Source organism: Prionailurus viverrinus, chromosome B3 (assembly GCF_022837055.1).
Source record: "Prionailurus viverrinus isolate Anna chromosome B3, UM_Priviv_1.0, whole genome shotgun sequence".
Lineage (NCBI taxonomy): Eukaryota > Metazoa > Chordata > Mammalia > Carnivora > Felidae > Prionailurus > Prionailurus viverrinus.
In genome coordinates, this window is record NC_062566.1 from 12386829 (window position 1) to 12398990 (window position 12162).

Genomic DNA, 12162 nt, shown 5'->3' on the forward strand with positions numbered 1-12162 from the left:
CCAAACCTGAAAGAATACTGATAATTCATTTAGTATTTACAGGACCCAGTGAGGGAGATCACGTGGACTGTGGACACATCCACCATTTCAAGACTGCCAAGAAGCACCTACGGAATGAAGACAACTGTGCCAATCAAATGAAAACAGGCAGACATGACATAAACAGTCTAAATTCTTCACTAGTTACTACCTTTTTCCTCAGCTTCTGCCCGAGCCAAACTTCAGTGGAGAGATTGCCACAGGGACTCCGAGGAGCTGCTGGGGCACCTGCCCTTACCCCTGCCATCCTAGGTTTTGGCTTTACAACTGCTCCAAAAAACCACAGCCCGTCAAAGACCTCCATGCCCGATCTCAAAGAGACTAGAGTTTATGTCCGGTTAAATCACTTACTAGCTGTGTGGCTCAGCCTCAATGTGTTCATCTGCAAAACCAAAACCTTTAAGATTCTAAAAGTAGATAATCCCCACAGAGTCTGAGGTAACACACAGGTGAGTACCTAACACAATGTCTGACTCATGGTAAGCACCAATAGACAGCACTTGGAGGCAATACGCAGAACTCTCCTACACACTAGAGATCGTTTAGATTAAAGTTTTAAAACTAAGACACGAGGGGCCACTCAGGAAGGTAAGACAGATTTGCCAATAGCCAGATGTCTGTTGCACACGACCATTTATTACTCTTTTTTCCTACCGGCAGGGTATTCTAGATTGAAAAGATGTTGCAGTCCTAACTTGCGAATGTGACTTATTTGGAAATAGGGTCTCCAGATGATCGAGTTAAGATGATGAGGTCATGGGGTGGGGGGAGGGCGCCTGGGAGGAACAGTCGGTTAAGCATCCGACTTCGGCTGTCATGTTCTCGTGGTTCGTGGGTTCAAGCCCCACATCGGGCTTTGTACTGACAGCTCAGAGTCTGGAGCCTGCTTTGGATTCTGTGTCTCCTCTCTGCCCCTTCCCTGCTCACTCTCTGTCTCTCCCTCTCAAAAAAAAAAATGAATAAACATTAAAAAAAAATGTTAAAAAAAAAAAAGACAAGGTCATTAGGGTGGGCCCCGATCCAATACGGCTGGTGTCCATATAGAAAGGGGGACCTGGACAGACACAGACCCACACCAAGGGAAGATGACCGTAAGTCCAGGAACACTTGAGGCCACCAACAGCTAGGACAGAGGCGTGGAACAGATTCTCTCCCGTGGCCCTCAGGCTTGTAGCCTCAGGGGACTGAGACCATACATTCCAGTTGTTTCCGCCCTAGGAGACTAATCCACAAAGGGAGACTGCTTTCGATTATTAACACGATAATAAGCACAGTGCCTTGAAACCTGTTTTGCAATATCCATGGAAATTTACATGCCCTCACCTTCATCAGACCTTCTCGGGCAGGATCAGAGGTTCGCAGCACATCTTCGGTGGCCCACCAGGCCTCCTGTATGTAAACAGCCACAACTAAAGAGAAAGCCAAGAGAAAATGATGATGTGCACACAGCCACGAGGCCATCGGAGAGGCGGTTTCAACATCACGCGACCTCCAGAGAGGCGCAAAGGAGGAGGATGTGTGGGTAACGCGGGCGATAGCTCTAGAACGTGTTCTCTGACAGCACTGAGCAGGACAGAGTGACCCCTCTCACCTGAAGGGGACTCCACAGAGATCTTCACAGATGGCCCGCTGCCGGCTCCAAAACGAGATATATGTGTCCCCATGCTACTGGGCAAAACATGCTACACACCACACTGCTCACAAATTCGATGGCCAAGAATTACATTTTTTTTTTCCTTCAAGGTCCAATTATGGGCTGCAACTCAGAACTCCCCACTTAGTCAAATCCAACATTATGGCAGGGCATCAAACACACCATCTTCTCGTTGCCCTCAGCACCAGGCTTGGCCCCGGCTTTTTTTCCATGATTTTTTTTTCCCCTTCTCACAGTGAAACTGTCACCTGCATTTTTCTGAGGACACCAGTGCTCTGAGAGGTAAAGTAACCTGAAGGCAGCGAGCTGGGGGGGGAGGGGGGGGGCGGCTGAGGTGGGTCCACCCTTGGGCCACTGGACTCCAAGTACAGTGCTCTCTCGCAGAGGCCAGAAATGAGTCAGCTGTTAGAATATGGGGTGGCAGGGGTGCCTGTGAATAAGGAGGCTCTGGGGCTGGATCTGCAGAAGGAAGAGACGTCTCTCCTCCAACCACTCCTGCCCCACCCCACCCCAGGCTACACAGCCCCTGAAGCTTGTGGATTCTGCCCACTCCATGTTCGGACATGGGCCCTGCTACTTACTCTAAGGGTGACCTTGGAACACCTCAACCTCACTGAGCCCCAAAATCATCAGAGTTGCCCAAACTGATCACCTGAGGTGGCTGACAAGTTCTGATGAGGATCGGATGGAAACACCCAGCACAGGGCCAAGTGACAGCTAATAGACGTCTCCCTCCTCCCCCGCTCCATGCTGCTGCCACCTCGTGATGGGCCCCATGCCCTCCTAGCCAGCCCCAGATGCCAGCAGGGTCCAGGCCATCATGCACAGAAGACCATGACAGTACCTCACCTGACCCCCTGCCTCAGTTTCCCCCACTGATCCATCCCTACTGAGTGGTCACTCCAAAGGCAAATCCAGTCATGGCCTCTGCCTCTTGCCCCCCTGCTGGGCAACCCTCCTTTCCTTGCTTAAGGATTCCACTTAAACACCAAAGTTACTTTGATTGTTTTCTGGTTGTTGTTGTTTTGTTTTTTATTTTATTTATTTTTTTTTTTAATTTTTTAAATTTATTTTGAGAGAGAGAGTGCATGCAAGAGAGACAGCACAGAGGGGGAGGGAGGGAGAGACAGAGAGAGAGAGAGAGAGAGAGAGAGAGAGAGAGAGAGAATCCCAAGCAAGCTCTGTGCTTTCAGCACAGAGCCTGACTCGGGGCTCAATACCATGAACCATGAGATCATAACGTGAGCTGAGATCAAGAGTCCATCACTTAACCAACTGAGCCATCCACACACCCCTGTGGTTTTTTATTTTTTAATTAAGAGCATTCTTTACAGCAGTTTTATTGGGTTCATAGTAAAATTGAGAGGAAGGTGCACAGACTTCCCAGGCACCCCATGCCCGCACATCCGCACTGTGTCCCCCACCGTCACTATCTGTACCATTGCAGGAACATTTGTCACAACTGATGGAACTACACTGGCACATCATAGTCCCCCAACATCTATAGTTTACATTAGGGTTCACTCTTGTTATACAGTCTGTGTGTTGGACAAATGTGTAATGACATGCTTCTCTCATTATGGTATCCTACAGAGTATTTCCACTGCCCTAAAAATTCTCTGGTCTTCATCGATTGACCCCTTCCTCCTACCCCTGCTCCACCCCTGGCACTGATTTTTTTTTTTTTTTTACTGTCTCTATACTTTTGCCTTTTACAGAATGTAATATAGTTAGAATCCTACAGTATGCAACCCTTTTCAGACTGGCTCCTTTCACATAGTAATATGCCTTTAAGATTCCTTTCTTGTCTTCTCATGGCTAGAGATCTCAAAAATCTTTTTAGCACTACATAATATTCCATTGTCTGGATGTACCACACAATTTCCCCTCTGATATCTTTTTTATACCCCCTTTTATTAAATTGCCATTTTTTAAAAACTTTTTTTCATGTTTATTTATTTAAGAGAGAGGGAGAGGGAGAGCATGAGCAGGGAAGGGGCAGAGAGAGAGAGAGAGAGAGAGAGAGAGAGAGAAGAGAGAATCCCAAGCAGGCACCATGCCATCAGCACAGAGGCTGACATGGGGTTTGATCTCAGAAACTCAAGTTCATGACCTGAGCTGAAATCAAGAGCCAGACACTTAACTGACTGAGCCACCCAGGCACCCCAAATTGCCATTTTTATGCCAGTTTCTCAACCCTGAGGGGTCCAGAAGCCACACAGTAAAACGATGCACCTTCCTAGTCAGATCTTTTTAGCTGAAGATGTGGAGGAAAATGACATGGAATAGAAAACAAAACTCACTCGAACATTCATATAAGGTTCATGACTGAGAAACCAATTTTGTGGGCCAATCAGGTTAAGCTGCTGCCACCTTCTTCCCTATTTCTCTCTGCACTTGGAGGAACTTAAGTAGAAAACTCTATGAAGACCAAGTTACAGTGACATTAGTCAGTTATTAAGCATGAACTCTGCCCAACCAGCCCCTCCTCCCCAAAGACCAAGAGCATCTAATCCACTATGTCAGTGTCATATCATTGTTGAGTTACATCATCAACAATCGTTCCAAAACTGACTGAGCCAGCTTCAAGAGAAGGGCCAATTAAATGCCTGTCACCTGCCTTCATTTATTCAATTAAAGTCATGTTCAAAATGGCACCTACTAGAACTTACAGGAGGTTTATAAAGCCATAAGGATTATTTTCCTGCTTAACAAGGTGAATCAATAAAGGATGTTCCATTTACTAATGCAATGTATTACTGTAATACAGATGTTCAATTTGCTAAGACAGTTTCAAACAGGGAATGTGTGATGATTTGGCATTTGTGTGGTGCCTTGCAAATTTCACGGTGTGCTGCAGAGCATTAATTAGTCACACAGGTTGTCACAAAATAGATTGAACTGGTTGTTGTTCGGGGGTTTTTGTTTTGTTTTGTTTTGTTTTTTCCCAAAACTAATCTTAAGCTGCTAAGGATACATAACAATGAAGGTGAAGTCCAATCAAATTCAACAGACCTAAAATAAATTGTCCTCCAAATCAACTCTTTTTAAAAACAGAATCGGCCTTCTGGAAACCAGCAGCTTTTGATCAGAAAAGTATATCTAGTCAAGAGGAACCAGGAGGACAGAGTGGTGTCAGGGCACAGGGAGAGAGACTACAGCCAGCTCAGCAAGGACAAAGGACGGATCCTGGGGACTGACAGGCACTGCAGAGCCAGCCTCAGGGCATCACTTCTGAGACCCTGAAGCCAGCAAGTTCCAAGAGTTAGAAAGTGGAAGCCACACACCTGTGGTTTTAAAAGAAAATGTGATCAGCATCCCTCGGGCTCTCTCCCATCGAGGGCCTGAGCAGAGACTGGACATCGCAGAAGGCTGTGCAGTGGTGACAACAGTCAAGAGGACGTTACTAGTTAAAGGCCAGCCTCACTGCATGGATTTAATTTCTCTGCCCCCCTGAGCGACAGGCGATGTGCACCACAAAGAAATGTCAGTAATGGATTCTATTCTGTGAACACTCCAAGGTTTCCCAAACAAGTTAAGACAGTGAGGTCCCTAAGGCTACTACCTCCCAGTGGCCCGGCTTCATGGCAACTCAGCATGGTCAAACTGCATTCGACTACCCGTGGCCGAGTTCCTGAATGCATGAACAGTGCTGTCTGTCCTAGGCCCTCAGAGGCCGATGCGTAAATCCCCATTCTTGCCCTTGGGAGGTGGCAGCCTGCAGAGGAAGGAGTGCTAAACAAGCTGCTCCAATACAGGCCGGGGCACGAAAGGTGCCAGAGTCCAGACGGGAGCCAACGCATCACCAGGACCCAGAGGAGAAAGGCAATTCTGCAGAGGGGTGTTGGGAAAGCATCCCCAGGGAATTCAGACAGCTTGGGTTCTGGATCCGTGGGTAAGGTTTCAACAGGCAGAGACAACAGGCAAGGGCACTACAGGCAGCATAACCTGTGAGCAGAGGCACAGAGCCCTACAAGTCCAAGGCCATACTCAGGGCACCTCAAGTAGTAGGGATAGCTGCAACGAGGCCTAACCGATAGAAAGACAGGGCTGTAAACGTTGGTCACGACAAGGTTCCAGGATAGAAAGCTAATATACAAAAGCCAATTGCTTTCCTATATACCAGCAATGAACAAGTGGAATTTGAAATTAAAAACACAACGCCATTGACATCAGCACCCCCCAAAATGAAATACTTAGGTATAAAGCTAACAAAATATGCACAAGATCTATGAGGAAAATTATAAAACTCTGACAAACAGAATCAAAGAACTAATAATGAGACATTCTACGTTCATGGATAAGACAACTCAATATTGTTCGGTGCCTGGGTGGTTCAGTCGGTTAAGTGCCAACTTCGGCTCAGGTCATGATCTCGCGGTTCATGAGTTCGAGCCCTGCATGGGTCTCTCTACTATCAGCTCAGAGCCTACTTCGGATGTTAATAAACATTAAAAAGGTGGGGGAGGGGGCGCCTAGGTGATTCAGTTGGTTAAGCATCCGACTTCTGCCTAAGTCATAATCTGGCCATTCCCAAGTTTGAGCCCCGAATCGGGCTCTGTACTGGCAGCTCAGAGCCTGGAGCCTGTTTCCAAGTCTGTGTCTCCCTCTCTTTCTCTGCTCCTCCCCCATTCACGCTCTGTCTCTCTCTCTCTCAAAAATAAACATTAAAAAAATTTCTTCAATAAAAAAAAAAGACAACGACTCAATATTGTACAGATGTCAGTTCTTCCCAATACGATCTTTTGGTTCAATGCAACCCCAATCAAAATCCCAACAAGTTATTTTGTGAATAGTGACACTGATTCCCAAGTTTAGAGGGAGAGGCAAAAGACCCAGAATAGCCTAAAGGAGATTAAAGGAGAACAAATTTGGAGGAATGACACTAACTAACTTTAAGACTTACTACAAAGCTACTTAAAGCTTTTTAGTATCCATATATATAAATATATAAAGCTTACTATAAAGCTGTAATCAAGACAGTGTGATTTTGGTGAAAGAAGAGACAATGAAAGAAAGATGAATGAAAGGTGAAAGAAAGATCAGTGGAACACAATGGAGAACCCAGAAATAGTCCCCCAATAATATAGTCCACTGATCTTTGACAAAGGAGCAAAGGCAATCCAAAGGAACAAAGACAGTCTTTTCAACAAATGGTGCTGGTACAATTAGGCATCCACACACACAAAAATGAAGCTAGATACAGACTCCTCACTCTTAATAAACACCATCTCAACAAAACATAGACTATTCACTCACCAGTCTCTAACAGACTTCCGTGCCAGTGGAGAACAAGATGACATAAACATTTAGATATGGCCCTGTGCACCTGTGTAGGGAAAAAAACTACAGACGTCAGAACCAGATGGGGTTCAAATTCTGGCTTCTCCAGTTCCTAGTTATATGACCTTCACCCAGCCTTGAGCCCCCACCTGTCAAATGGAGACCGCAACATCCTCTCACCCGGTCATTTGCAGGTTTGGTCAATGAGACAATGGAAACTGCTTCATAACACTCCTGTGTCTTCCTGGAAACTCCCAGTCCAAACTTCCTGCTCTGGTTTGCAAGGAAATGTCTATCTTTCTTTCTCCAGCTTGACCTCTACTATCCTGTCTGCTCCCTCAAGTGGATACAGGTTTGTACCCACCACATTTTCTCGTGGCCGTTCCTTTCTGTCAGGGAGTGTTAAGCTGACCACCGTCTTCCTCACTTTCTCCTCCCAAGGCTGTTGAAGGAGCACCTCAGACTCGATGAAGACACACATTTGAACCCACTCAGTTCCTCCTGACAAAATTTTTAAATTTTTTTAAGTGTTTATTTATTCATGAGAGAGAGAGACACACAGAGCATGAGCAGGCTAGGGTCAGAGAGAGAGGGAGAAGACACAGAATCTGAAGCAGGCTCCAGGCTCAGAGCTGTCAGCACAGAGCCCGACGCGGGGCTCGAACTCACCAACCGTGAGATCACGACCTGAGCCGAAGTCAGACGCTTAACTGACTGAGCCACCCAGGCATCCCCTGACAAAATTTTTAAACCTTTCATCTTGCCTCCCAAGATCTCTTAAAGGAGCTAGGTCCTTTTTTGTTTAAACATGCTTTTTATAATGAATAAATAAGCAAAGCAATCATTGCTAAGAAGTTGACAAGATTTTTCCATAGTACGGGTCAGGGAGCACTGGTTGTCACCTGTCCTTGAAAGGATGGATGGGCTGTGACAGAGGCGAGCATTCCTCACAAGGATTTTTTTTAATGTTTTTATTTATTTATTTATTTTTGAGAGAGAGAGAGAGAGAGGCGGGGGGGGGAGCGCGAGCGCACACATAAGTGAGGGAGGGGCAGAGAGAGAGGGAGACACAGAATCTGAAGCAGGCTCCAGGCTCCGAGCTGTCAGCACAGAGCCCGATGCCGGGTTTGACCCCATGAACCGCGAGATCATGACCTGAGCCGAACTCAGAGGCTCAGCAGACTGAGTCCCCCAGGCGCCCCTTTCCTGAGAAGGATTTTGAGGCCACCTTCTAACTCAGCAAGGAGGAGCACTGTGAAAGGAGCACTGTGACGGATGAGCAATATCCAGGGAGGAGGCAGGAGCACCTGTGGTTGTGCTCACCGTCCCTCCTCATCTGCCCCAACACACAGGCAGGCAGCAGGATGCACCCACATCATACACAGACCCTCCGAAGGTCACGATTCTGAAGCACATGTTGCTCATGTAACCCACACGTTGAGTCACTATTATGTGCAAAGCACATAATAAATCCACTCAAGGGATTAAATTTAGACTCTGGCTTAAGACACTGACAACTCTGAGGAGGAGACAATTGCCTGGGACGTGAAACGGAATACAGTGAAGTCAGATGGAGGCTGCGTGCTACAGGGCAGCAGAGAGGAAGAGGCAGGCATTCCCACTGAGGGGCTGGGAGAGTCTGCGGTGGAAGGCGCCCCCAGCAGGCCTGAAGGAGGCATCAGCCCAGGTAGGAAAGGGGGCTCCAGGTACGGTAGGTGACGGGGCCTCAGAGATGTGAGATGGGCACAGCATGACGGGCAAGGACAGGAACTGCAGGGTGCCAGAGCTGACAGCGCGGGGAGAAGGGAGGCGGCCAATCAGGGAGGACTCAAGGGCCTACGTACTCTGCAGACCACTGCCAGCCACCATGCTTTGGAGAAAAAAACGGGCACGACCCAGTTACAGTTTTAAAACAAGAACAGGTACCACAACCACAGGTGCAAGCACTCACCAAGCATCTGGCACAGCGCCAAGGGCAGTATCTCAGTTAACGCTTGCACGGCTGATTCTTTTTTTTTTTTCAGATGAGGCTCAGAGGCATTAAGAAACCTAGTCAAGGCCAGGTACCCATAAACAGCAGCGTTGGGACTGGGTGTGAACCGAGTCCTGTTGGTTCCAGATCCCCCAATCTCCATGTGAAGGAGAGACAAAAGGACAGAGCCAAGGGCCAGGCCCCGACGAAAGCTGACAGAGTCAGAAAGAGAGGGATGATGGGGCGCCTGGGTGGCTCAGTTGGTTAAGCGTCCGACTTCAGCTCAGGTCACGATCTCGCAGTCCCTGAGTTCAAGCCCCGCGTCGGGCTCTGGGCTGATGGCTCAGAGCCTGGAGCCTGCTTCCGATTCTGTGTCTCCCTCTCTCTCTGCCCCTCCCCTGCTCATGCTCTGTCTCTCTCTGTCTCGAAAATAAATAAACGTTTAAAAACAAAATTTAAAAACAAAAAGAAAGACAGGGATGAAAGATGAGGAACAGACAAGAAAAAGACACTGTGACAAGAAAGGAGAGATCAGCATGGAAAGACCTTACTAGGGCGGATGCTTTAGGATTTCATTTTGCGCTTCGGGTAGGGGAAGGGGCCTGCCACTTATTCAGCAAACAAGGACAAGGGCCAGGCACTGCACTTGGCATCAGCAGGGGCAGGACAGGTGACCAGGCCGTGACCACACACACCATGACCAGCACTCTCGGGCATGAGCGGCCATCACGCACCCACCCAGGGGCTGTGCGCTCATCCATTTGGGCTGACATGACAAAACACCACAGACTTGCACAGGCTTGTGAACAACAGAAACGTGTTTCTCGTAGTTCTGGGAGGCTGAGAGCGGGCTGCCAGCACGAGCAGGCTCTGGTGAGAGCCCCCTTCCACATTCCAAACTGCTAACTTCTCGCGGTGTCCTCACAGGGCAGAAGGGACAAGGCAGCCCTCTGGGGTCTCTTTAGTAGGGGCACTGATTCCCATTCATGAGGGTGGAGCACCTCCCCCAAACCCTACTTCCTAATGCCATCCCACTGGGTTTGGATTTCAACATATGAATTTACGGGGCACACGAATATTCAGACCAGCAGTCTTTCGGCAGGGGGGAAGGGTGGGGGGGCTGGGGCAGAATGCCAATGAAAGTCCTGAGACAGACTGGGCTTCAGAGCTGGAGGCTGTGGGGACCAAGCTGAGATATTAGCTTCAGAAGTTTCTAGAATAGTCTGACCAATGAGAGACATAATCAGAGTAGTGTTTTAGAAAGAGAACAGTTGGGGGGGGAGGGGGTGCCTGGGTAGCTCAGTTGGTTAAGCATCTAACTCTTTTCGTTTCGGCTCAGGTCACGATCTCACGATTCGTGAAGTCGAGCCCCACACTGGGCTCTGTGCTGTCAGTGTGGAGCCTGCTTGGGATCCTCTCTCCCCCTTTCTTTCTGCCTCTCCCCCAGGTTGGTGTGATCTCTCTCTCAAAATAAATAAACTTTAAAAAATGGGGGGGGGGGGGCGCCTGGGTGGCTCAGTCAGTTAAGCATCCAACTTCAGCTCAGGTCATGATCTCACAGCTTGAGGGTTCAAGCCCTGAGTCAGGCTCTGTGTTGACAGCTCAGAGCCTGGAGCCTGCTTCATATTCTGTGTCTCCCACTCTCTATGCCCCTCCCCTGCTTGTACTCTGTTTCTCTCTCCCTCTCAAAAATAAAATAATTTTTTTTTTAATTTTTGTAATGAAAAACAAAAAAGAGAACAGTTGGATTATGCCCAGGTAGGAGGAATTAGCCATTTTGAAGTTAAAAAAAAGAAAAGTTTGGGGCGCCTGGGTGGCTCAGTCGGTTAAGCGTCTGACTTTGTTTGGCTCAGGTCATGATCTCATGGTTCATGCGTTCGAGCCCTGTGTTGGGCTCTGAGCTGACAGCTCAGAGCCTGGAGCCTGCTTTAGATTCTGTGTCTCCCTCTCTCTCTGCTCCTCCCCCGCTCATACTGTCTGTCTCTCTTTCTCTCTCAAATAAATACACATTTTTTAAAAAGTGTTGTTGTTGTTGTTTTAAAAAAAAAGGTTGTTGGAGAAGGATCTCCCTGATGGAGTGTAGAGAATGGTTTTAGGTGAAGCTGGAGGCAGGGTGAACAAGTGTTGATCCAGACAAGAAGTGAACAGGGGCTGACCACAGCGGTCAGGCTGGTGGGGAGGGAGATTCCCAGAGGACAGAAAACACCACCTGAGGAATCAAACTGGGCTAAGGCCGAAGAGACAGGGTGGAGCAGAGGTTGGCAGCCAGCTCTCAAGCCTGAGTGGAAGATGCAGGTGCCTTCCCCAGGAAGAAGTGAGGACAAGAGGAAACGGAAAGGCTTTAGTTTTGAAATGCTTGTTAAAGCTAACAAGGTCAAGGCAGCCAGCAGGCAGCTAGATACACAGCAGAGACACAGAGAAGGTTCCTGCCCCCGTAACATCATAGGAACCAAAGAGGAAAGGGTTTACACATGCACACACGCACAACACACACACACACCCCTTACCTCCCCCCCCCCCCCCCACCTAACTGCAATCTGTTCATGTCCTGGCCCATGGTCTATACTTCTTCGATCACAACTGAAGGGGCTTCAAGTCCCCCTACTGCCCACCCTCTGCCTTAACTTGATCGCTCCCCTGGAGTCTAAGCTGCCATTGATTGCCCCGTTACAAATCTAAGAAATATGTAATTCCACAAAAAAAGAGTACAGTTAAACCAAAGTGACAGGCCATCTTCCCAAAAGCAAAATACACATAGGAAAAAAAAAAAAAAACGTTGAAAAGTTCTGGCAGAGGACAGCACATAAACACATTCCAAGGCATTACATGACTTTTATGCAACATTGACCAAGCCGGTCAATAATTTAAGGGGAGGGGAAAAATACGCAAGTTGACATAGCAACTGTCACATTACATTACTTGGGCTACCATTTCCATACAGATGTCTTCCTTAAAGGAAAACACTTCCCCAGATGCCCCATGAACTCGGGCGCCTCTCTGCCATAGAGAAAGAAACATCTGGTTTGCAGTATATTTGCAACAGCCTCCCTGTAGTTCTCAGGCCTCTCTTGCCTTAAGCAATTTTGTTTTCATAAGTCTAAGAGTTTAATTCAAGGAAGAGGGACAAGATGGGGTGCCTGGTTCCTGAGGTGCCGCTGGAATGCAAGGTGTTGGGGCAGAAAGAAACTCACATTGGGCTCCTGGGTGGCTCAGT

At 47.9% G+C, this 12162-nt stretch overlaps 1 protein-coding gene across 2 annotated transcripts in view; it reads right to left on the minus strand.

The window, feature by feature from the left end:
• LOC125167821 (protein FAM169B-like) overlaps positions 1–12162 on the minus strand; it is a 91229-nt gene that overhangs the window by 40104 nt on the left and 38963 nt on the right. For both annotated transcript variants that reach the window (XM_047862564.1, XM_047862563.1), the window contains exon 4: positions 1363–1448. In XM_047862564.1, coding sequence (XP_047718520.1) covers positions 1363–1448 — 86 coding nt within the window. The remainder of the gene's footprint in view (positions 1–1362; positions 1449–12162) is intronic.